The 24,585-nt window shown below is 49.7% G+C and overlaps 8 protein-coding genes across 8 annotated transcripts; 4 read left to right on the top strand and 4 right to left on the bottom strand.

Annotated features, from left to right (window-relative positions):
- Positions 1–415: 415 nt before the first annotated feature.
- On the top strand, positions 416–1,742 carry N7457_001471 (class I SAM-dependent methyltransferase; the record flags this gene model as incomplete). Its single annotated transcript, XM_057172517.1, has 3 exons — positions 416–500; positions 743–859; positions 1,036–1,742. The coding sequence occupies 3 exons, from the start codon at positions 416–418 to the stop codon at positions 1,740–1,742; spliced, it is 909 nt and encodes a 302-aa protein (XP_057036420.1).
- Positions 1,743–3,209: 1,467 nt separating this feature from the next.
- N7457_001470 (putative nuclear migration protein (ApsA)) lies at positions 3,210–8,921 on the bottom strand (the record flags this gene model as incomplete). Its single annotated transcript, XM_057172516.1, has 3 exons — positions 3,210–7,332; positions 7,359–8,404; positions 8,472–8,921. The coding sequence occupies 3 exons, from the start codon at positions 8,919–8,921 to the stop codon at positions 3,210–3,212; spliced, it is 5,619 nt and encodes a 1,872-aa protein (XP_057036419.1).
- A 979-nt stretch (positions 8,922–9,900) lies between these two features.
- N7457_001469 (U2-type spliceosomal complex subunit CWC24) lies at positions 9,901–10,970 on the top strand (the record flags this gene model as incomplete). Its single annotated transcript, XM_057172515.1, has 2 exons — positions 9,901–10,440; positions 10,503–10,970. 2 exons carry the CDS (start codon positions 9,901–9,903, stop codon positions 10,968–10,970), a joined length of 1,008 nt encoding a protein of 335 aa, XP_057036418.1.
- Positions 10,971–13,027: 2,057 nt separating this feature from the next.
- On the top strand, positions 13,028–13,965 carry N7457_001468 (DUF3431 domain-containing protein; the record flags this gene model as incomplete). The annotated part of the gene is made up of 2 exons (XM_057172514.1): positions 13,028–13,278; positions 13,344–13,965. The coding sequence occupies 2 exons, from the start codon at positions 13,028–13,030 to the stop codon at positions 13,963–13,965; spliced, it is 873 nt and encodes a 290-aa protein (XP_057036417.1).
- Positions 13,966–14,578: 613 nt separating this feature from the next.
- N7457_001467 (putative phenol monooxygenase) lies at positions 14,579–16,817 on the bottom strand (the record flags this gene model as incomplete). The annotated part of the gene is made up of 5 exons (XM_057172513.1): positions 14,579–14,964; positions 15,025–15,484; positions 15,537–15,563; positions 15,601–16,587; positions 16,677–16,817. The coding sequence occupies 5 exons, from the start codon at positions 16,815–16,817 to the stop codon at positions 14,579–14,581; spliced, it is 2,001 nt and encodes a 666-aa protein (XP_057036416.1).
- Positions 16,818–17,494: 677 nt separating this feature from the next.
- Positions 17,495–19,423, bottom strand: N7457_001466 (uncharacterized protein; the record flags this gene model as incomplete). Its single annotated transcript, XM_057172512.1, has 1 exon — positions 17,495–19,423. The coding sequence occupies one exon, from the start codon at positions 19,421–19,423 to the stop codon at positions 17,495–17,497; it is 1,929 nt and encodes a 642-aa protein (XP_057036415.1).
- A 1,106-nt stretch (positions 19,424–20,529) lies between these two features.
- On the bottom strand, positions 20,530–22,768 carry akuA (uncharacterized protein; the record flags this gene model as incomplete). Its single annotated transcript, XM_057172511.1, has 6 exons — positions 20,530–20,640; positions 20,697–20,933; positions 20,983–21,086; positions 21,136–21,982; positions 22,030–22,650; positions 22,706–22,768. 6 exons carry the CDS (start codon positions 22,766–22,768, stop codon positions 20,530–20,532), a joined length of 1,983 nt encoding a protein of 660 aa, XP_057036414.1.
- Positions 22,769–23,104: 336 nt separating this feature from the next.
- On the top strand, positions 23,105–24,504 carry N7457_001464 (ferrochelatase HEM15; the record flags this gene model as incomplete). The annotated part of the gene is made up of 3 exons (XM_057172510.1): positions 23,105–23,344; positions 23,409–23,991; positions 24,047–24,504. 3 exons carry the CDS (start codon positions 23,105–23,107, stop codon positions 24,502–24,504), a joined length of 1,281 nt encoding a protein of 426 aa, XP_057036413.1.
- Positions 24,505–24,585: the final 81 nt, after the last annotated feature.

Below are 24,585 nucleotides of genomic sequence, written 5' to 3'. Positions count from 1 at the left end.
CTCGTGCCCCAGGAATAACCCGATCACTAGGCTCATCCGGACGAGCGAAAATATGATAGAAACAAACAAAGATACCCATTTGACATTGATAAATGGACAGCTGTCAGATTACTGTGTGAATTGTGATTCGTGGGATTCCTTTAGTCCTCAAACCTATCTATTTATGAGGCAAGAATGTAATTCAACCATGCCATTATCTGGGGTCATCTATGGATTCATCGTAGGCTTCTCCGTGGTATGATATCGCTCGCATTCGTATTTCAAACGCCGAACCACCCGGAATATCCCCGGGTCACGTGCCTCTGCGCCCTAATTATATAAACTCATTTTTATATTCCTCTCCATGCCCTGATTTTCCTGACTGTATATTCATTGGACTTGGTGAAACTAGCAGATCCATCGTTGAACCGTTATAATGTCGACTGAACCCCCACCACCGTTCATTGGGCGAATGCTCGCACTGTTGGATCCTGCCCAGCTCATGGTGTTGGCCATGTCTCGTAAGTACAGACGCCGAGTAGACGCCGGACCGTATCAATCCCAATATAGAGGATACGATGCCGTTGTGGGTGCCTTTTCTCTTTTTGGATTTCCCTGTTTTCTATCAACTTTCCATTCTACCTCTCTATACCCTGTATCTCGTCTTACTTTACAAAGTTCCCTCTGTATCTTGTGCCATCCTCCGACATAACCCATTTTCCCGCTTCTGCCACGAAACATGCCACTAACTCCAATATCACAGACTACGTCCGTGTCTGCGCCGAAGCCGTCTTCAAAAAGGGTCAGGTGTTTGCCCCAATCACCCAGACCGGAAGACTCCGCGATGAGGCATTCGGTAGATTTTGGACCGAGTTCACCGGTGAGTGCCCCCATATTCAACAAAAGCCAAACCAACGCGAGATCTCTTGCCTTACTTGCTTGTATCTACATACTCTGTAAAGGGGGAGAAAAAAAAGAAGAGGACCTCCAGCCCGAAAATGAACATACCAAAATGAAAAGAAGCAATCCAAATCCTAACCCAAATCCCTGCCACAGCACCACGCCAAATGGCTTCAGGTCCAGACAACTCCGAGACCCCCGAGCTAGTCGGCTCCTCAGCCCTAATCCCACCCCTCCTCCGCACAGCATCGGGGATTGTCCTCGACATCGGTCCAGGGACAGGAACCCAGATGCCCCTACTAACTTCACCCGCGATTACCGCTTTGTACGGTGCAGAGCCATGCAAGAGCCTTCACGATGTGATCCGCGCCAAAGCCACCGCAGAGGGCATCTCATCCAAGTACCATATCGTGCCAACCGGCGTGGCTGCCGCAGAGCTCCTCCCCGCGCTGCGGAAGACAGGCACCGGAGTCACGGATAAGTATGATTCGGACCCCCGCGCTGGCATTTTCGACACAATCCTGTGTGTACGAGTACTTTGTTCGGTGCCGGAGATGGAGCGCACTGTAGGCGAGCTTTATGGGCTGCTGAAGCCCGGTGGCCGGCTACTGGTTACGGAGCATGTTATTAACCCGTGGCGACGAGCGAAGGGATCGCTTGTCGGACGGTTTGCTCAGATTGTTTACCACGCTCTGGGGTGGAGTTGGTTCGTTGGAGATTGTTGTATGAATCGTGATACTGAGGCGGCTTTGAGAGCTGCTGCTGATGTTGATGGTGGGTGGGAGAGTGTTGAGTTGGATGTCTCGTTTGAGTGGTCGGCTTTGCCTTACATCTCTGGAACTCTGGTTAAGAAGTCGGCTTGAAGGGTTTTGTGCGAGGATTGTGTGGATTGCGAAGATGTATAGCGCTCAAGGGTTGGTTCCAATTGAAATCGAATTAGCTATCTGGATATGTCTGCCCAGGTGATTTTGGACCGCCCTCGACGTTGCTCATTACTATATTGTAAATAATATTCCCTCATTGAAGCTATTGAGAAGGTCTTATATGCAGAATTTACTATTAAAAAGCCTACTAAAAAAAGACTACACAAAGCCCTAAACACAGCCAGCTATATGGACCTACGTGCCTTAGTTATGCACCTGTTGAGGTCTCTGTTATCGTAACTCGGGGATCCCGGTTTCTGTCAGCTTTAAAACAGACATATTCATGTAGCTAATTCAATTTCAATCGAAACCCAACTCCTGAGCGCTATACATTTTCGCAGTGGATGTTGTTGTCTGGGCCCTTGGACTTTTTGAACTACGCTAGCCGCGCGTTTCTTTATGGATTTTAAATATGTGAAGGGAGAATTGATCACGGTATGCAAGGCAATAGGGGGCAATTATTGATTCAGATCGACAAGTTTCACTCAGGGGCCATACTATAACACTATAGGGGAAGTTATAATATAGTCGGCACGAGCGAATCAGGCAAAACCGCACTTTCCTACCCTCGACTCTGTGTGTCCACAAATGATTCACTATATTACCCATAATGCATCACTATGGATGCTAATCGCGAACTTGCAGAAAGGACTCATGTTGAGCAATACATCCTTTGCGTCATCCATCATTATATTTGAGACGCCACGAGGAAGACTACGCTTCAAATGCTCTGCCTATGTGCGGGACTTGAGGGACTGGATGGCAATTCCGCGGTCACAGTCTTGTCTTATGACGGGGATTGATTTGTCCCACGAAATCAAAATTGATTATACAGTAATCCAACAGAATTGAACATGGACTAACATCTAATATCATGATCTGGTGCAAATAGCACAAATACTCAATAGATGATCATACCGAAGAATGAGTGGAGCCTATCAGTACAAAGACGACGGCAGGTGGTGGTCACACAAATTATCAACACAAAAGAGAAAATATAGGAGAAAGAGCAGACTCAGATTGGGAGGAATGTTCCAGCAGGACGCCAACTCGAATGATTGAACGAAGGACAGAGAGACAGGAGAGTATCTGTGGAGAGTAAAGAAAGAAAATATCGTAGATGAAGAGAAGGTATAAGGATTGGGGTGAAGCTGTCTAGGGGCTTTTGCAGCCCCAGAAGCCACAATCGCTCAAGAGTAATCCAATGGATCTCGGGTTTTGAGACGTGAGGAATTCCAAGCTCGTGGACAAGAAGACGGGTTCAAAACAGTATTAGAAGGGTTGTTGGTTGGACAAGAGACAGAAAAAAAAAGAAGACTCGTCAATTATCTTTGTAAGTGACTCGAGTCCGGGTTGAGGACCTGCCCACAAACCCTACAAGCAAATTCCAATCTCATAAGACGATGTTCAGTGATGATGGGGTGAGTGCATGCGGTCAACCCTCGGACTATACCGGCTGGTACGAGAAAGAGAGCCAACATCATGTTTGCCATCACAACAAGCGCGGACATTCTCAAGCCGATCTTGTTCTTGGGTTTCGATGACTTGTCGGAGATCATCAGCACTTTCTTGACCATGGAGACTTTCACCGCCAATACTGGGAGATTGGCCGTGTCGTCCCTTCAGGTTTGCGATGGACCCCCGAATCGAACTGGAGATGGTACTGAGCCTTGAAGAAGAGCGTTGGCGGGCTTCATCGGGGACTTGCAATGATGAGTTTGGGACAGGGGAGGTGAGCGCCGGTGATGCACGCCCACCGTGCGTCCCGTTAGATCGCAGAGACATTGCTGACGCCGCTCGACGTTGCTTGATTGTGCGAGCAGTGCGACTGTTGTGGGATGAGAATGACGTCCGCGCATTCGGTCGAGAGCTAGACCGCAAGCTAGGAGGGTGGAAATCGTCGATGCCGTCGACAGACACGCTATTGTCGTCATAGTTGTCGCTCTCCCTTAGAAGGAGATAAGAAAGAGCGTTGAACCATGTCTCGTGCCTCTGGCTTGTCGTAGCCGTAAACCGAACCCGTCGGCCAGGACTCACAACCTCCAAGCTTCTACAGTGAAGACCTGGCGGATAAGGGTTGTCATCGGCAACTACTCGAACAGCCTCGATAGGGACACTCTTGGTACGAAGCTCGGTTTTCCCGGCAGTTTGCGGGTCTTGTGTACTCCAGTAGAGGGTACGGGTGTATGGGTGAACCCAGAAGTATCGTCGGTGTCTAGTAGATGACATTTCCGACGAACCCGTCTTGCGAGTGTACTTCCAAAGGAACTCGCCAATCATGGTTTGAGTTATCGCCTGGATCATCCGCGGATCCGTGTTAGGACCATAACCCTGAGGAATGGGGCCAGAATGAGTGTTGATATTGAAGCGTTCCTCGATCTCTGATGCGAACGACGATACTGAAGATCGTCGAGACAGTTGACTTTGGCTTCCTCTCCTTACTCTGGCCTGGGAAGAACCGGTTCTCGAAGATGCCGCTCGCGCAGCATGCTCGCTTGGGGTGAGTGGGCGCTGAGAATTCATGCGGTAGGCAGAGGCAGGTGCCAGAGGTGGCCCCATGGCAGAGTTGGGGGACGGCGGCGCCATATCGATAGACCTCTTCTCGGCTGCCATGATGGCTTCCCGATGGTCGCAAGGGAGTGGGGGATGGGCACTTGCACCAGATGTTCCACTTGTGGCACTAGGAGGCCGGCGTTGGTTTGGCGTTGTTGACCTTGCGGTTTGAATTTGTGAAAGCCGGGGTCGAGACTGAGCTTTGGGTGTCATGTAACCGGATGCAGCAGTTGTAGCAACTGCGGCAATTTCGCGCGAGTTGTCGGTCACCTGGCTGTCGGAAGATAAGGGGCGTCCGAACCCACGATCCATGAGGATCTGATCGATCTGCTTGGATGACAGGATTGTCTGAGATCCCTGATCGGTGCTCACCGAACTAGATTTCTGTTTAGCAGAACGTGCGAGAGCGTTGCCAGAAATATCGTTCAAAGCCAGTCCAGCACCAGCGAGGTGTTGGCTGTTGGCTGTGTTGGGACGGCTGCGTGTAGTATTGGTGAGCTTGTCTTCGTGAACGATCACTGCAGCCCCTGCAGCCTTGAGCTCTGCTGGCTCTGTTTGAGTAGATAGGTCTGCCACCGCAGGAATGACAAATGGCATCGATTTCACTGGATGGGTTTCCACGGAGCTCACAGAGGAGAATGATAATGCCGGGGTAGGAACAACACGGGGCGTTGGAATGATAGGCTCCGTATATGATGGATCGAGGCAAGAGATTGTCAATTCTGGTACCTCGCGCTCACGTTCGACGTGTTTAATGACATCAACGTATTGAATGACAGGTCGCTCTGGTTCGGGGACAGTTGCTTTGACTGGTGCAGTAGATTGAGTGGCGATTGAAGAGAAGATTAATTCAGGCACCTCACGCTCACGTTCAACGTATTGAATGGTCGGTTCTGGCTTAGCAAGTTCCGCGTAAGCAGGTGTTGTGGATTGTGCTGTGATAGAAGAAAAGCTCAGCTCTGGCACTTCACGCTCACGTTCAACGTGCTTGATGACATCCACGTATTGGATAACAGGCGGTTCCGGTTCAGGAACAGTTGCCTTAACTGGCGCAGTAGATTGAGTTGTGATGGAAGAGAACGTCAGTTCAGGGATCTCCGGCTCACGTTCAACGTGCTTGATGACATCCACGTATTGGATAACAGGCGGTTCCGGTTCAGGAACAGTTGCCTTAACCGGCGCAGTAGATTGAGTTGTGATGGAAGAGAACGTCAGCTCAGGGATCTCCGGCTCACGCTCGATGTGCTTGATCACATCGACGTACTTGACGACAGGCTCTGGTACAGCAACAGTCGCCCGGACAGGAGCAGTGAAATGATTGTTGATAGGGGAGATTGACAACTCAGGAACCTCAAGTTCACGCTCAACCTCAACGTGTTTGATCACGTCGACGTACTGGATGACAGGCTCTGGCACAGCAAGAACTGCATGAACAGGAGCAGTGGATTGACTGTTGATGGTGGAGAACGTCAATTCAGGAACCTCACGTTCACGCTCAACCTCAACGTGTTTGATTACGTCGACGTATTTGATGACAGGCTCTGGTTCAGGAACAGTTGCTTGGATTGCCTGAACGGGCGTTGTCGACTGAGCAGCGACAGATGAGAAGCTCAACTCTGGAATTTCACGCTCACGTTCAACGTGCTTGATCACATCAACGTATTTGATTACAGGCTCCGGCACAGCGAGGGTTGCCTGGACAGGAGAAGTGGATTGAGCAGCGATGGAGGAGAAGGTCAGCTCGGGCACCTCCGGCTCGCGTTCCACGTATTTAATGACATCGACATGCTTGATGATTGGCTCAGGCACGGCAACCGTTGGATGAATGGGACTGGTGATTTGTGATGAAATAGAAGATATCGTCATTTCCGGCACTTCCGGCGTGGGCAGCACATGCTTCACTGGCGTAGTGGTGCCGCCGTTGATATAAGAGACAGTCAGATCGGGGCGACTAGGGGCACGGGGCTCCGTCTCCTGAGAAGCGATGCCCGCCATGGCCAACTCTGGTAGATCGGTTTGCGCATGGGCATTGGCCTGTTCGTCTTGCACTGAACGTTCGTCCAATGGGATCCCTGACGGGTTAAGGACGTTCGCTAGGGGATCACTCTCCACAGACAAGGGGTTAGCCGGAGTCGACTGGACTTCTGAGATGACAATCTGGGGAGTTCCATCTGCTATCTCAATGATATCTCGGGTTGACTGAGTTGTCTGGGGAGGAGCAAGAGCGTGTGTGACAGCAGCTCCCGCAGCAACGCCAGCAGCTCCAGCAACAAGGGCAGCGCTGGTGGGAAGCGTGGGCTCCCAGGGTTCAGTCATAACACCAGAATCCACCATAGCGGGCTTCGGTGTTGCATCCAACATTGCATCTGAGGGCCTCCGTGAACCCAATGCAGGCTCCATTCGTGGTGTTGAGGCTTGGGAGGTCGCGTCATCCTCTTCGGTACTGTCAAGGTCCGCAAGTTCTGCGAAGAGGCTCTGGCCTTCTTGAGCTGCTGCGGCCGCTGCAAAGCTGGGTGTTGGGGATTCGCGTGAACTCGAAGGTCGGCTAGTCGATGCGAATGGGGCCTCTCCAGACGGACGAATGCGTCTGGAAAAGCTGCGCTTGGATCTGACACGCGGTCGAGACATGTGCATTTGACTGGGAGAACCGAACGCTCGGTCATAATCCTCCTCTTCAGAAGAAGCCGAAGCAGTGCTGTGGTATGAAGTGCGATCGCGAGCTTTCGCCATGACCAGAGAAGATGGAACTCGGCGGCGAGGCGTAGTCTGCACATTGTTTTCCGTCTCGGTAAGATCTGCTGAATCACTGCTGTCATCTGCCATACTTTCTAAGCCAGTTTGGAACGCTTCACTCTCAGTTGCAGTTGCTCGCTCATTCGCTGTCTCAAATCCATCTTCTGCTTCAGTGGCTGTCTGATACACATCACTAGGTCCATCCGGAGACTCTGAGCCAGAGGGGCCTCTGATGGGCATCGACCTGGTGTGGTTCTGAGTCGGACTGACTTGGCTAGCGTTGTCTTCCCAGTCGGTATCTTGAAGCTCAACAAATGATTTTTCTTTGCGGCCTGCGCCCAGAAGATCTGGACGGGGGGCTTTCGTGATGTATCTGGCTTTGTCTTCTGGCGTTTGCTGGATGCGTTTGGCACAGTGCTCTCGCGGCGGCGTGTCTCGACTTCATCCCGGGCATCTTGCAGCATGCGCTTGAGTTCAATCTTCTCGGTCTTTTCGCGGTGAATTGTGCTCTTGAGGTTCTGGATCATGCGATGAGCATGGCCAAGTGAGCTCTTCAAGGTTTCCGACTCGAGATGGCCATGTCGAGGAGTGAACTTGTTGGGGGACGGTGGTGGGGAACTTTCAGGCGTGATGTGATCGGGCTCATTGTCCTCGTTGTCATATGAAACATCTCGGGAACCTTGTGATTCATGCTCCCGGAGACGCATGGTAACTATTTTGGCAAGCTCTTGGTTTTGAGAAGTCATTTCCAGGAGTTTCTTCTGGAGCGCAGACTTCTCGGCATCGCCCGAGGTCAAATTCCGCCGCAAAAGATGGATTTCTGCATCGTTTGCTTTCTGCGTCAGGCTTTGTTCCTCAAGCAACCTAGCATTGGCCTGCCTCAACTCCTCCAGCTCTCGTTCCACGGCATTCTTCTCCGCGTTGGATGTAGTTACAGTGCTGTTGAGTCGTTGTTCACGTTCCGCAGCATCCCTAAGAGCCGCCATCAACTCATGTGCCTGAGTCTCCAGTGCCCAATTCTCATCCTTGTACCGTTGCTCGCCATCGTCAAGCGCCCGGATTCTTTGTCCATAGCCCTCTGCCTCTAACTCAAGTCGAGATTTTTCCAGATTAACAAACTTGAGGGTCTCATCCCGTTCTGCGAGAAGGGCTTGAAGCTGGCGGACCTGGGCCAAGAGAGAAGTCGAAATCTCAGTCGCAAATTCGATGTCATGAACACGATTAGACGGTTGGTTACGCTGCTTGCGAGATGGAACGCTGACTTTGCTGGGGGAATTGGTTGCTTGGCTGGCGAATAAAGCAGCATTAAGGGGTGACTGTGGAAATTTGAGATTAGTCTGGCTGGAATCGAGGCCAAAGTCAGGCGCAAAGCTCAGAATTTACCTTTGTGTCGAAAGTGGGTGTCCCAGGCTGAGCATCCTCCGGGCCTCCAGCAAGACGCTTAGGCCCCAAAAATGCACGCGCCGATTCACGTCCAATCTCATTATACTCCTTTTCCAAATCTGCCAACTTACGTCGGAGCTCCGGACCCATCTCTCCCTCATCCTGTTGTTGTTCTACCTCCTTCAACTGCTCTGATAGCTGCTGCTGTTGTTCGATGAGGGCCGTTCCAAGCTTTGAGGCCTCCTCCAGTCGACGCTCTGTTTCTGCGAGATGCGCTTCGAGGGCCCGTTTGGCTTGGGCTGGCGATGATGCATTGAGACTATAGAGCTGCGTATCAAAGGACGAGTATCGATGGGAATCGCGGGGAACAGCGAACTTCCCAGACTTCGCAACGAAGGGGTCCTCCATGGATCCAAATGGCCCGGTGGCGTCAACATTGGATGTGGTCATTATATGGGAATCGGGGGCCTCAAACGGCGCCTGAATCCTCTAACTGGGGAGGACACAGTTGCCGTTGAGATCTCAGGAGAGGGGATTGCGCGGTGATCTTTGTTCGGAGTATCTAGGCCGCGGGCATCATCTGAATCACCGTTCTCGGTCAAAACTGTCGTCGCAAGACGTTTTTCGTTGAGCTATTTGCCGAGCCGACCAGCGACCAGAGGTTGTTCGGGATTACCGCGCGCTAATCTGGATGCAATGGGTTTAAAACGACACACCGTCGAAAGATGTGTGGGGAGGAAAGAAGAGGGGGAAAGTCCAATCAATTAAAACAACAAACACCGAGGACCTTTGGACGAATCAGTGTGAGCCTCGTGAGATTGGCCAGACAAGCGCGTAGAGATGCAACTAACCACAACAAAGTGCTCGGGATCTGCAGATGTCGACGCAAGCTGGTCAACCTCGAATCTGAATAAAGGAAGGACAATAGACAAAGGAGAAAACAAAAGGACTGCTAATTAGAAAAAGACGCAAAAAGGAAAAGGGAGCGTAGGGAGCGATTCGACAGGTCGAGTTGGGATGACTCGGGCGGGGGAGGAAAGGGAAAAGAAAGGGAATCAGCGAACGTGCTGTTATTATTGCCAATTGGCGCCGGTGTTTGAGATTCACGATCGAGAATCACCCCAGGCGGAGAGAACGAAGGATCGAGGGTATCTTTTTATCAAGTAGGAGTTTAGTTCACTACGATCTATAAATAATCCAAATTAGATCTGATTCGATGGCCCCCCTACCTACTGTCTCGTCGGATTTTCGCTATTAACCCGTCTTTAAGTGAGGAGGTTGTTTGTGCGGTTTGCATGTGCCAATAATCGCTTAGTCAGTCCGAAGAGGGCCCGCGCAGAGGACCATACGTCAATCTCCAAGCCCTCAACGGTTTAAACATCTTCTTACCCCCGTAAAGATCCCAGCGTTTACTCTGTTACTGAGAAGTATGGGTGAAGAGACGCAAACCGCAGATGTTGTGCCCCAGGTGGCTTTCAAGAAGCGATCCAAAGGCAAAGCCAACTTTCGCAAGAAGCCCGCAACGCCACCTCCAGCTTCTGACTCCGACTCCGATTTTGAATCATCTGATGACGGCGAAGGGCGACGGATCAAGAGACGACGTAAGAATGCAGCTGTGACTGCATCATCCACATCCAATACGACAAGGAAATACCGCACAGAGGACAAGCCTACAACTGCGACTCCCGCCCCACTGACATCGAGCAACGATGCGACAAAACATTCCGACTGGTATGACGAGGACCTGAGCGCAAAAAACCTGTTAGGCACCACCCGGGCGAAACCAGGCCCTCTTGCGTCAGGGCCAGACGGAAGCTACAAGGGTGCAGCCAATTATCAATCTTTTATTCAGAAGAATCCTGATGCACCCGGCAAATTTGGCCCTATCAAAGCACCAACCAATGTGCGGACTGTGACTGTGACGGATTTTGCCCCCGATGTGTGCAAAGACTGGAAACAAACTGGCTACGTGAGTCACATCCTTCACTCTAACTGCCTTGTACAAGATCAAGACTAACCTTCTATAATCAGTGTGGCTTTGGAGATTCGTGCAAATTCCTTCATTCAAGAGAGGCGTACAAGCAGGGTTGGGAACTGGATCGCGACTGGGAAATCAACACCAAGGGCAAGCAATTGACTGGGCGGGTAGTTTCACAGCGAAAGGGCGCAGGTAAAGCTGTGGAAGATGATGAGGATGACGATGAGGATGAGTTGCTGGAAAGCATTCCATTTGCCTGTCTCATCTGCCGGAAATCATATCGAGAACCTATCATCACCAAATGTGGTCACTATTTCTGTGAATCATGTGCCCTGCAACGATACCGGAAGAACCCCTCATGTGCTGCCTGCGGTGAAGGAACCGGGGGTGTCTTCAATGTTGCAAAGAAGCTCAATGCTTTGCTAAACAAGAAGCGCGAACGTGCACGCAAGATGCGAGAGGAAGCGATCGCCAATGGGGAGGATGTCAGCGATGAAGAAGAAGCTGACGATAGCGACTAGTCAGACTACATTTCTGTGTAATATAATGTGAACATAAGACGCAGCTGGACTGCAAACCTTGTTCTATGTCATAGTATCAATAACAAACGAATGGTTGCTAAAACTTCATACCGAAATGTGCATATTACATGTAATCCTGCTCATCGATGCGTAAAGCTTCATATTGGGTTCATACAGTACAGCGGTCGAACGGGCAAAACTGATGTCGGTTGATCACGAGACTCGAGATGTACCACATGGAAGAGAATAAGTTGTCATTTTGACCTTGTTAATTTGCAGTGAGATCGGGCATTTTCGAGGAATTATATACAGATTCAATTGTACGCACAACATTGGACACTTATGACGCTGGCATACGTTGTTCTTCCTCTGTTTCTGGGGTCCGTGTGCCCTAGTGCTCCTCTGTCCCGAGATCAATCACCATACCTGGTCAGGCACTTTCTCCCTGTTTAACTACAACAATACAGGATTCATTGAGAGTCAAACTCAGATCTCCATTTTTGTATGAATATTAAATGAGCCAAGAAATAATGGCCGATCATGCTGCAAGGTGCAATCATTTGCAATGCAGAGTTTTGGGGTATGGAGTCGCACCTCAACGTCAACCCGCAAGGATATGGCAACCATCTATGCACTTGATTCAGATGGCGCACATCAATTAAATTGCTCTTGGGAGCTCAGAATGACTCCCTTGAAAGTATTACCCTCGACGACTCGCTCAAAATTCGGTACCCTCGAGCATTATACGAGTACTAACATGTGCGTCTGGACCTGCAATCTATTACACCACACAGCATCGTCCAGACTTGCATTCTTTTGCGGATGAAACTACGGCATTTAAACAAATTCGTCTTCTCCCTTGGCCACGATAGTCTTGAAACCCTGATCTCATGCGCTCCGAGACATCATTAATGCCGCGCTAATCGGCCGATGGATGGAACGGATTCTCTCATGGCCCCACACTGCAATCAACGGACCCATGTGTTAGGACCCTGAATTCCCGATCGTTGTGAAACAAACCACTGAGTTACTTACTCCGGATGTCGTACATGCCTTCCTACTTAAGGTGGCTGTGTATTCAGGCCAGGTCAACCGAATTGAGTATTGCCCAAAGGTTTTACAATCGAGTGCGCTCTACAACCAATTCTAACCTGGCCATACAACTCACTAGTTTATATGCGGGACCACCAATTCCTCCGAAGGGCTGCGCACTAATGTAGGGATTGGTAGCGTGCTAACTTCCCGATACGAGAAAGGCCGAACGCCACGTGGATCCCGTGGTACGGAGAAAACACGCGTGTCGCCACAGTGGACTGCAGACGATGTTAGATGACGTTGCCCCTTCATGACTTTCCCTTGCGTGGCCGTCAATGTAACGGATCTGGGGGGCATTTGTTACCACTGTACTCCGTACAATACTCGCTTACCATCCTCAACTATCCAATCCATCATTATCATTGGTTTAGAAGCTATTCTTGTCATTCATTATATCAAGCTTTCCCGTCCATAGCTCAAGCGCGAGCTTCAGACTGAAAGGAGGCAAGCGCGCCCCAGAGCCAAGCTTTTGCTGCCAAGAGCCCTGGACCCTCTAAACACATCCTCCGCCTAAACACACCTCCGGGCCCCGGCTTCACATTAAGAGCGGCTCCCCTGAGCCGAACGCCTCCCAGTGGCCAATGATATGAGGATGACATTCTAACTTTGGGCTTGAGTCCACCCGGGGATATGAGGCTCTGATGGTTTACTTTGCTATTCTCAGATTGTCCAAATATATACTTTGTAAACTTCCGTCACCTCTTTCCTGCCATTTTAGGCGCCTGCATTTTGGATTTTATACTAAATCCCTGTGGTCATTGTGCCTCGCCATCTCTAAATACCTAGCTCTTGCTATCCTACAACGCTTGCACTTGGGTTCCGCATCATTTCTATACCTCAGAAACCATCTACGTCTTGCAAGTATATACCAATGGCTGAATAGGGATTGTTTTACCTACATATCCACGAACGGGATACCTCTGCAGAGGAGTTCCCCTAGGATTCGATTCCGTCTATTCATAATGAAAGGTGGACTCCGTGTCGCAGGATTTTGCGTCTCGTGTATTCTTCTTTTCTCGTTATACCTGTTTGAAGCGCATCTTCAAGACCTGTGCAACCAATATCGTGCCGGTGCATACATTTATGATTGGTTAGGTCACAATGGCGCTGTCTCAAGTCCGACATACAGCGAGACCACACCAGGGGATAGAGTGATCGTTATGGCCAAGCTGGAGGAAGAGCCTACTGAATGGGTAGAGCACGAGCTACCTGAGTGAGTACTTTTGAGATCCCTACTACCTCGCTCAAGATCCAGAACTAAGCCTTATATCCAAACAGCTGGCAACGTGCAATCTACGTTGTAAATCCCTCGCGAGAGACACGGCTTAATGCCAACGCCCTTACGACTCCGCGTAACAAAGGCCATGAGTCCATGGCCTATCTCACCTACATTATCGACAACTACTACGACCTTCCTTCAACCATCGCTTTCCTTCACCCCCACCGTGCTGGTTTCCTAATGGCTTGGCACGTCGATGCACCACTCCACGATAATGCCATCGCCATGCGCAACCTACAACTCGATTTCATCCAGCAGAACGGCTACGTGAATCTTCGCTGCAATTGGAATCCTGGCTGCAAGGGCCCGCCTCGCTTCAATGGTCATGTCACCGAACAGGTTTGGATGGAAATCTTCGATAGCACGAGTACGCCGCCCTTGAATGTTTCTTCGCCTACGCAACGCGAATCTCCTGGTCAAACATACCTTCGTCAACCTGCCGAGATTGGCGCCGCCTGCTGTGCGCAATTCGCTGTCTCGCGGGATCAGGTTCGGAGGCGTCCGTTGGATGACTATGTCAAATTCCGGCAATGGATTCTTGATACAGAATTAAGCGATGCTGCATCGGGGAGGGTGATGGAGTTCCTATGGCATATCATTTTCGGAATGCAAGGTGTATAGTGAGCTACGGTCGATGGGATCTTGCTACAATATCTGACTGACTTCCTTCGCAGTTGTCCCGATGAACAATTATGCTATTGTCAGGTATACGGGCAGTGTTGAGCCCGCTCTCGACTTGATAATCGATTTCCAACTCAGCCGCGTCATCTAGGGTTATGCTGTACATACCATGAGACCCCTCATGGTATATTATCGCAGGGTATGCGCATTACATACCATATGGCGTTCGTTTACCTCTTTTTGCCGCCTAGATCTTGGACTTCTCAGAGGAGAGGGTTTTCTTGCTTGTTTGTTATAAATTTATTGCGTTCAAGCGTCGAGTACAAGGTTCCTCGTGAGCATGACCTACTACTTCCATCGGTAGCATTCTGGATGATCAGAAAAAATCGAAGTACATACAAATTTTGCCTGGGTAAATCAATTCCCTGGCTTTTATAGTCATAAGAGAACGAAGACCATAGACAAAATGAAGACCCCCAAAATGGAAGCCGAATTAAGAACGAAGTCACGTTTGGGCAGCCAGAACCTTTGAATTTATGTTTGATTCGGTTTGTGGTATTTTTGAACAATTTTCTATTGATATTCTTATATACTCTAGCAGGTTTTGATTGCCTCAAACAGTGCGAATGCACCGTTTCAAATAATCTTCCACTCGCTGCACATCACCAAGACAGACAACAACACCAATATACCCATCGGGCCTGACAACAACTAATGCACCATGCACCGGGTCTACACCATAGATAGCATACGCATTATCCAATGCAGAGCCATCATAGAAGCGCATCTCAGCCTCCTGCTTCACACACACCGGCACATCATCCCACCCGAATGACCGATGCAGCTTGGGATGCAAGATAATCTGTTCGATGGTAGACTTGGGGAACTGCGCTATCAGCTCAGTTACTTTCTCTAGTGTCTGCGCAGAGGCGCTGTTCCGATCCAGAAGGTCGGTCGATGTGAGAGATAGAATGCGGAAGCGGCCAGTGGAGGGAGTGTCTGCAAGATTACTTGGTTAGACAACATTTTCCCCTGGAACTACGGTTCAGTTTGACGTACCATCGTGGATATCCCTCTGCCACCCATCAGAATGTCGCAGCAGCCGAACATTGAGCAGTCGACGACCTGGTCTGAGGATGCCAGATAGGTAATCTGTTCCTTGGACCGGACTTTTGCTCTTGGCATCATCCGTGAGACCATCCCGAACAACCAACATGTTCTCTGGATATTCCACGCCACAGCCACTGGTAAAACCATTACCGAGCTTGAAGGCTTGCTGGAACTCTTCTTGGGTCAGTCCTTCAGTCGCACCCATTTGGCCGGAGAACATGGTAGAGAACTTCCGGTCGAAGTCGATGAGCTGTTGAGCGATTTCATGTCGCTCCGTCTGGTATGTCTCAAGTAATGAAGATGGACCTCCGGTGCTTGTGGGTTCTGGTGCAAGTCCGTTAATATGATACATGAGTTTCCAGGCTAAGTTGTAGGAGTCCATCATGGAGACGTTCATGCCTTGGCCCGCCTAGTACAATAGGAGTTAGCAATATCCCCGAGAAATAGGTTGCAGTATGGACTTGCTTTCGGACTGTGTGTATGGCAGGCTATAGATGAAAATCATGTCAGTTCAAACTCATGCACTCCCCTTAAAGCGAACATACCGTCTCCAGTGATGAAAACCCTAGCAACCCCCTTCGAATCATTGACAATAAATTCAGGCGAAACACGCTGGCCAATTTGGTAAGCAGCCCACCAGTCGACCGCATCCTCCTTGGGCCGAAGAGAGTATGGCTTCATCGCATCGGAAGCCTGTTTCAGAATTCCCTCAAGGGTAATCTTACTCCTTCGCTGGCGCGCATCCTCAAGCTTGACGCCTTCTCCATTCGACAGTTGATCACCCTCGGGAGGCACTTCCTCAGGAACCTGAACATACAAACGAGTGAGATACTCGCCAGTAGAGATCCTCTCTCTGGGAATAATCATCACCGATCCCGCAGGCGAATGAATACCGCATCGTCGACGAATGTCCGGGAAATCAGTTTCAGCAACCATATCAACCACACCCCAGATATGATCCAAAGACTCTCCCTCCAAACGCAGTCCCATACACTGCCGGACGACAGAATGAGCACCATCCGCACCAACAAGATGCTTCGTGCGCACAACCTTCTCAACTCCATCTGTGACCATAGTCACAAGCACGGGGAACTCAGCATCACCCTCTTCGTCAATCTTAACATCCACAAGATTTGTGTTCCTCACAATGCCCCGCTCAGAGTACCGCAGCAACTCAGTTTCCATGATGCGCTCGATCCGTCCTTGGTGGATGGTAGCCTCGTACCGGAATCGAGCTGGAGGAATAACCTCTGGCACGACAGATGTGCGTTCAATGATCTTGCTCGGATCAGATGACGGGTTCCAGAATGCGAACTGCCACATCTGGCATGCTTCATTCTCAATCTCGGTAGAGATACCGAGTGTTTTGAAGACCTCCAGCGTGCGGGGCTGCACGCCGTCTGCTTGGCCTGACTTCAGAGTGCCGGGCTTTGTATCAATGCAGAGGAGGGATTTATCGCTGAGGCCATAACGGGAGAGGAGCAGGCTAAGCATTAGCCCTGCTGGTCCAGCCTAGATTTTCGATATTAGACCATCATTTCGTTTCGACGTGGATTGCCATGCTCATTTCGGGGGGTTCCAGGAGTAATTAGGACACATACACCAACCACAACTGCTTCATATTTCTCTCCACTTTCATCATCGGGCTCGAATGCTGGTGCCAGTCGAGGTAGTGGTGGAGCAAATGAGGGCAGTACTCTCAAATCCCGAGATGAGGAGGAGTGTTCGGTGAAGACCGGCATTGCTTCTATGATTGCTATCCTAGCAGAATTACGAGTCTCCGGTCAAGAGAATAATCGGCATACTTATAAACTAGCCTAGAACTAAGCTGTTTCTCACGGGGTACAGCTATAGTCCCCCGCGATTTCCCTCATGCGGGGGGCGGATCTGTACATTCCCCACGAATTGGGATGAATTGGCAGCTGTTACACTGATTATGATTGGATGTGGGCTGATGAGTAGCTCGTTTTTAACAATTCGCCGGCAGAAATTGGTGAAAGCTCTCGGATTTATGCACAATCGCAAGGATATATATCGTGTGGTTATATCTCCGAACTCGTGAACCCTGATGTATCTTACTCAATCATGATAAATGACAGTATAAACCATTGAAACCCCAATTATAAATGCTGATAGTCTATCTCTACCGTGGTAGATACCTCCTATTCTCGCAAGATACCAATCATTTGTCTCCAGTCTGTTGACGAACACCCGTGGACAGGTCCCACATCAGTGGGGCTTCACCCCGCAGAATATTGGGGCCGGTGGGGTGAGATTCGGATGTGGACATCGGCATCTCTAAGCTATGAGTAATCTACAACAGCCGTGAGCTTGTATTGGGATGGTTTGGTTATCATATCCACCAATGTAATTCACACTTTGTACAGGGGTAGTATACAGAAATATCAAAATCCCCCCGCTAAGCACCACCTTTGGTTTCATCTAGCGCCGTAGAAAGCACACTCGCAAAAGCCTGTGAGATACCCCAACGCCCACCCCTTTGTAACAAGTCAATCATCCCATACAACTGGTCCAAATCCGCAATAACAGAAATCTCTCTACTCTGAGCATACCCAGGGAAGCATGCGCCCTCCGCGGCCCCATCATCCAGCAGCTTCATCTCTGGCGAGGCAAATGCTTCCGCGTGTACAATATGTTTGGGGGCATACTGCGCAACAGACAGATATATCAATGCTGCTGAAAATAGCGCACGAGGAACATGAATTGCTGGCTCGGCGGATATGCTCATACGTTCGAGATATCGGGCAATGAGCGATGCGTGCACGAGGCAGCGGCTGGCATTGAGGGAACAGGCCCATTCCCGTGCTGGCGCTGATGCTTCTAGGGCCTGGATTCGACCATCTCGGCCTATTCCTTGTTCCAGTAGGTCCATGTCTGCATATAAGGATATGAAGATGGAATGCCATAACACGGGTAGACAAAACGGATCTGGGTCAGTCGTATTGTATGTCTCCCACCACTGAATCAAAAGATTAGACGTATTTTGGCTGATCAGATGGTCGAATTCGTGCGACTGTCTAGCATCTATGAGGCGAGCGCTGATTCCTTCAAGGATTCCATATGCGGTAAACCTTGAATCATGGCCTGTGACTGGGAATGGATCTAAAGACCGGAGTAATTGAGGATGGAGCTGTTCCTCAGCCTGCGATTGTAGAGTCTGACGAAAAATCTCGGCCCATTTGGATGCTGTAGGTGCAGAAAACAATTCGTCCGATGCTAGACGGGGAAACTGGCGGAATCGATGACTGCGTATTGGCTGATGGTGGTTTAGAGCTGCCAGCTCAGCATCGTGAACATTTAATGCAGCTTGAACTCGAGCTCGTTGTTCGTTATCAATCCATTGATTCCAACTTCTTTCAATATCTGTGGTTTCACGTATATCTTGTGGCTGACTGCAAAGATTACCAAGTCGATTTGCTTCACGGGCCCATGAGGCGACTGTTCCGTGCAAAACATCAGCTAGAACAAGGAACTTAGGCTTGCCAGCCAGAATAGCGTAGGTTTGGCCCAAGATAGCAGCTTGTACCATAGACAGGGCATCTGGTCGGCTTTCTGACAAGAATGATTCCCATGACGCCAAAATGGCTTTGTTCAATCGCTCAAATATTCGTGCACCTTGAGTCACTGCGCGAGAAGACCCAACGAACAAGCTCCCGATGGAGCAAATGGACAAAAATAGCAGAGAGTTTTCTGCTGTTGGTCGAAACGAAGGGGCATGTATAACCGGCAACAAAGGATGAAATCGATGGAAATATAGTTTCGCGAAAAGATTCAGCTGTTCCGAAGACGGCAACGCCTCATCTTCCATAGGTCGACGAAGCTTTTGTGAGAGACCAGCTCGATATGACTCATTCGCATTTGTTTGTCCTGGCCAACTTGGCCCTGTAGCTTTGAATTCCCGGTTAGATCGGGTCTCGTCAGATGGAGACATATGAGTGAACCATTTACGCTTGACTGAGTCTCCAGCCATATTTGATGCTTCGATCTCTGGAATAGAGCTTTGAATAGGAGTGAAACCATCATGGTTCTGCGTAGAAAGACTTGGTGCAGGAAACACATTTGGGATCTGTGCCCATTCGGATATTGTCGAGGTTATCGAGAAGTCAAGCGCGCTAACGTCAAAATCATCCTCGAGGAACCATGTCCCAGGCCCTGAACTGGGGGCCGTATCACCTTCACCAGTTGGTGCAGATGTGGCACGTTGCTCAAAGTCAACAGTGGTAGCGTGATGTAGAGTTGATATATCGGTGCTGAGAGACCTTTTGGGAGAGACATGAGTTGCTGGATCAGTAGGCAGCCTCGATAGGTTTCTGAATGAATCGGCCATGGAAGGAGGCGTGAGCATCGCAGAACCATCGGCGAACCCTCGAGGGGAAGCAGTGGTCAAGCCTTCCAATTGAACACTGTGACTTCTCTCATGTCGGCGTAGAACATCACTGAAATAGTTAGTACATATTACTATTAACTACAGGGGTAATTTTGTACCTTCGCGAATATAATTTCCCACAGACATGGCATACAAATGGTCTTTCTTTGGTGTGACCACGAATATGCCTGGTGAGATGCTCTTTCTTGGAAAATGTCTTGTTGCATGTATAACACTTCCGATCATCTTGAGACCGCACTTTGTTCATGTTTCTTTTTGCTGTAGATGACCTTGCGAATTGGTGGCGGGGTGACTTTGATCGCAAGAGAGGCACATGGATCAGAGAAAGAAAGACATCGACTCGGAGTGTACTGAGATCAATCACTTCGTGAACAGAATTCCTGGTCTCTAGTTTCGGGTTCAGGATATTTTTCTCCACCAGTCACTGCAATATGCAAGTAAATGCAGGGTACGTAGGTCGTTGTTGTTAAGGGGATAGTCTGGGGTTCCCCCACTTCCCCACATCCAGTTTGGTATCAGAAAACCGTTAGTCAGCGGGGTCCCCCGGGCGTGGACTTCATCGGAGTCTGTGTATAGCGCTCACAGTTTCGATTAAAACCAAAGAGATCGAAAGGAAGACGTCTAAATTGGGCCTCTTTGGCGAGGGCCACGGACATGGTTTGATCTGAGATGTATGGATGGACACCTAACACAAATACACGAGGATGGTAAAGAAAAGAAGAGCTATTAATGAGGGCTAGGTAGATTTGGGCCCTGATCCTGCCCTTAGATAGACCTATATAGGTAACACTCGGGGATTGTAGAAAATTTGAGGTCCCTCCGAGCTGAAACCCGAATGTTTTCCACCTAGCCAGTGTGGTCATTTCAGCCTTTTTTTTATTGATTTTATATTTTGCGGCCTGCCGGAACCCTGTTGATTGCTTTGCAATGACTATAAAATATGTGAATGAAGCAATAGGATACACTCGTAACTCATTATTTGGGCCACAAACTGCTGTAGCCCTGGATCCCACCCCCAATGATCCTAAGCAAACTGCAACCAGCATTTAGAACTTTTGCTCAAAGTACTGCTCAACCCGGTCCACGAGATCTGCTTTCTTCCCTGCTGTGGCGCGGCCATGCGCATTCAGGAATTCCTTCAATACGGCCACCGTAAGCTTTGTGTAATCATTAGCTTTGATCCTTGACCTCCACAGACAACTTAAATGCTCACCTTGGAGACACTTCCTTTCTCATAGCATCGCTTAACGTCGTCTTCCACCCCTGAGGCACCATCTTCAACCTTCACCCGCTTGGATGGGTGGTCGTCTGCAGGCTCGCTCTTTGCCCCTCGCTTGACCAGCGTGGAAGTGGCGCCTGGTCTTCCGCCAAACATCTTAGAGGCCTGCGCTTTGTGTTGTTCTGCCCATTCGAGAATATAGTCACCAGCACGCTGTGGTGGAGCCGACATCTGGTCAGTATATTCCGTCGTATTATTTTGGATTATGGAAGCAGCCAACCTTGTGAATTTGTCGGTATTTGGGCATGGTCTTGTCATCTGGTGATCCCGGCGCGTCTTCATCTAAAGCGACGGCCTGGAGGATACGATAATGCCATTGAAGTGCTTCACCTTGATCAGTAAAACCCTAAATGGATTGCAGTAAATGACTTACAAGGATTTGGATATTTGGAGGGTTCATACACAGCCTTCGGAAGCTGCAGCTGCCGAATCACGTCTCTCATGGCGTTGTTGAGTGGATCCTCCGCTCGGCGTAAGGTGCTGTCTGGATTCTGGCGCACGTCGTCCGCGAATGGAAGAGGGATAATCCACATGCCGGGTGGAATTTTCTGTACACCATTCTCATCGATCTTTTCGGCCCCAGCAATCATAGCAGCCAAAACTGGTGAGGCATTCTTGCGGGGAATAAACCACACCAAAGCAAGCTTCTGGGAATCAAGAAGCTTCTGCTGCAAGGCAGAAAATACCCGCGTGGAGCCAATATAATCCTCTTCAGAGGGATAGATGAATGACGGATGTTTGACATTGGCCCATATTGGGAGATCTGCTAGCGGCCTGAAACCAATGATCCGAATGACGGGATCACCAAATTGTTTTAGAGCCTGTTGCTCTTCGACTGTGAAAGAAACCTGTTCACCACCGAATTTGTATGCCTTGCGAATATCAGACTTTTCTACTGCTTGTGCTGTATCATCCGCAGTTTGAATTGTAACACCTTTGGCAATTTGGGGGGTCTCGCCTCCCTGCCAGACAAAGCAACTCCTGGCGGGCTGTTGCTTTTTAAGGAGTAGATATCCATTGACAGATATTTTGAAATCGGGACCTATCTCAAGCGGCACATTCGAGAACAGAGATCGGCGTGGGACAGATCTCGAGTTGATACTGGATAGTAGAGAGTTAAGTAGGGAGAGCCCGTCACCTTTAGCCGTAGACGTGTTAGTGTCCGGCTTTAAGTATGATGGTGCATCTCCATCACTAGGCGATGTTTTGTAAATTATGTCCTGCTTATTGTAAGTTTCACCGTATATGATTCAGATGACCAACTTACGTCGTAGAATTTAGAGGTATCGAATTCGTGGTCTGGGTGAGAGATGGGGAACAGCTCGATATTGACACCGAGATCATACAGATCTCTTGCTCGAACAGTCGCAGCAGAACGCAACGCTTTGTTGTCAGCATGGGGGTTATCGTTGTCAGTCACGACGAACAGTCGTCGAGATAAGAAGTTTGGGGCCTTGGAGGTAAAGATCTGATTTGCACAGAACAAGACATTGGCCATCGATACCGGCTCCTTTGATGGTTCTAGGACCTGGCGTACTTCATCATCAGCGTCCGCTGGAGATGCCAAGGACCGCAATTGCTTGACTTCCTGGGCCGAGGGAACATCTAGATCCGTGTAAAGATAGCAATGAGGGTATGATAGATCTTTGCGGTCCCCTTCGCTTTCATCATAGAACTTTGATGATTTTGTGCCATAGAGTAAAACACCAATCATATCACGCGGGTTCGAGATGATTCTTTGTTGCATGAGACTGTATGCGCATTTCAGGGCAGCAGAGGCGGGTGACTCGTCGCTGTGTTTCTTCGGATCAGGTGATGGACGAGGCGTCAGCATAGAGCTGCTAATGTCTATGGCAAATAGCACTGCATCCTTGACCGATTTGAAGCTCTATCAAGGCAACGGTCAACAGTTGAGAACTATATCTTCGGCTTTTGATACTCACGGTCTCATCAAGCTCCTCGTCCTCGTAATCTTCCTCCTCACGCGTGTAGCTATTGTCAGCCATAATTATGAATTAGAGCGATTTGGGAAGATAGAAAGGTTGCAGAAACATCAAATATGCCTACATCATTGGGACGCGCTCTCCGACGCGAGCAACACGAAAGTCAGGTGACGCTGATGCCTGAAGCTGCTGACATCCTCTCGCCGTGATTGGCCCGCGGGGCGGAAGCTCAGGAAACCGGAATTCCAAATTCGCCTCGGGACAATCCGAGGTCCAAGTAAGACAAGTCAGACTCTGGAAAGCGAAGGGAGTACTGTCGAATTATCACTCTCACCAATCAATACCTCGATTATATGATTTTTGGTCTATTCCCAGTTATACCATTCAATTGACTCAACTATGGCATTCCGCAGTCCTTTTGCGATACCCCGGCAGCTATTAACTGCCACCTCTCTCGGAGCTCGCCCGGCGATCAACAGTCGATTGAGATGCATGACAAGTCAAAGAGGTCTTGCGACAGTGGTGCCCCCAGTCACGCAAGATGCAACAGGCTCTAAGGGTCCAACTGCTATGGTCTTTATGAACATGGGTGGACCTTCCACAACAGACGAGGTGGAGGACTTTCTGAGCAGACTATTTGTACGCATCGATGAATTGCTGAACTGGTCACATTGCATCTCAATGCTAACATAGTTCGTGACAGGCCGACGGTGACTTGATCCCTCTAGGCCGACTCCAATCCTACATCGGACCCCTCATTGCACGCCGCAGAACCTCGAAGATCCAGAAGCAGTACGCAGATATCGGTGGCGGTTCACCCATTCGGAAATGGTCCGAGTACCAGTGCGAAGAGATGTGCAAGCTTTTGGACAAGATGTCTCCCGAAACCGCGCCCCATAAGCCCTACGTTGCCTTCCGCTACGCTGCTCCCTTGACCGAGACCATGTATGAACAGCTCTTTGCCGATGGATTTGGTAACGGCAAGGGAGGCCGTGCTATCGCCTTTACACAATACCCCCAGTATTCCTGCTCAACGACTGGCAGCTCACTTAACGAGTTATGGAAGTGGCGTAATCGTCTGGAGGGAAAGCGCGCAAATGGAGGATCTGAGCCGGCTGGCGCAATCCAATGGAGTGTCATTGACCGGTGGCCCACTCATTCGGGTCTTGTCGAGGCCTTCGCGCAGAATATTGAGGCCCAGCTCAAGACCTACCCGGAAGAGAAGCGAGACGAGGTTGTGTTGCTGTTTTCGGCCCACAGCTTGCCTATGAGCGTTGTGAACCGAGGTAGGCAGATTTCCCTAGGTATTTCATCGAGAATCCGCTAACCATTCGCTCTTAGGTGATCCCTATCCCGCCGAGGTTGCCGCGACCGTTCATGCTGTAATGCAACGACTCAAGTTCAAGAACCCCTACCGCCTGTGCTGGCAATCCCAGGTGGGACCTAGTGCATGGCTCGGTGCCCAAACCAGTGACACTGTTCAAGAATATGTGAAGCGAGGCCAGACCGACTTGATCCTGGTTCCCATCGCCTTCACCAGTGATCACATTGAGACTCTATACGAGCTGGATCAGGAAGTCATTCACGAAGCCAACAGCCCCGGTGTCAAGCGCGCCGAGAGCTTAAACGGAAGTCCAGTCTTCATCCAGGCACTTGCCGATATTGCTCACGAGCACTTGAAAAAGGGAGAATTATGTTCTCGTCAAATGACGCTGCGCTGCCAGGGCTGCACCAGCGAGCGATGCTTGGGCCAGAAGAAGTTCTTCGCAGGCCAGGAAAATGCCTCTATGGTAATTTAAGACGGATGAGCTGATGTTTCGGGGGGATATCTTGTATTTGAACTCGGAGAGTCGAGCCTCGTATGTGTATTGGACACTGGA

Source organism: Penicillium paradoxum (genome assembly GCF_028828445.1).
Source record: "Penicillium paradoxum strain IBT 22861 chromosome Unknown utg000002l_segment0_segment0, whole genome shotgun sequence".
NCBI classification, from domain to species: domain Eukaryota; kingdom Fungi; phylum Ascomycota; class Eurotiomycetes; order Eurotiales; family Aspergillaceae; genus Penicillium; species Penicillium paradoxum.
This window is presented reverse-complemented; position numbering and strand designations above follow the sequence as displayed.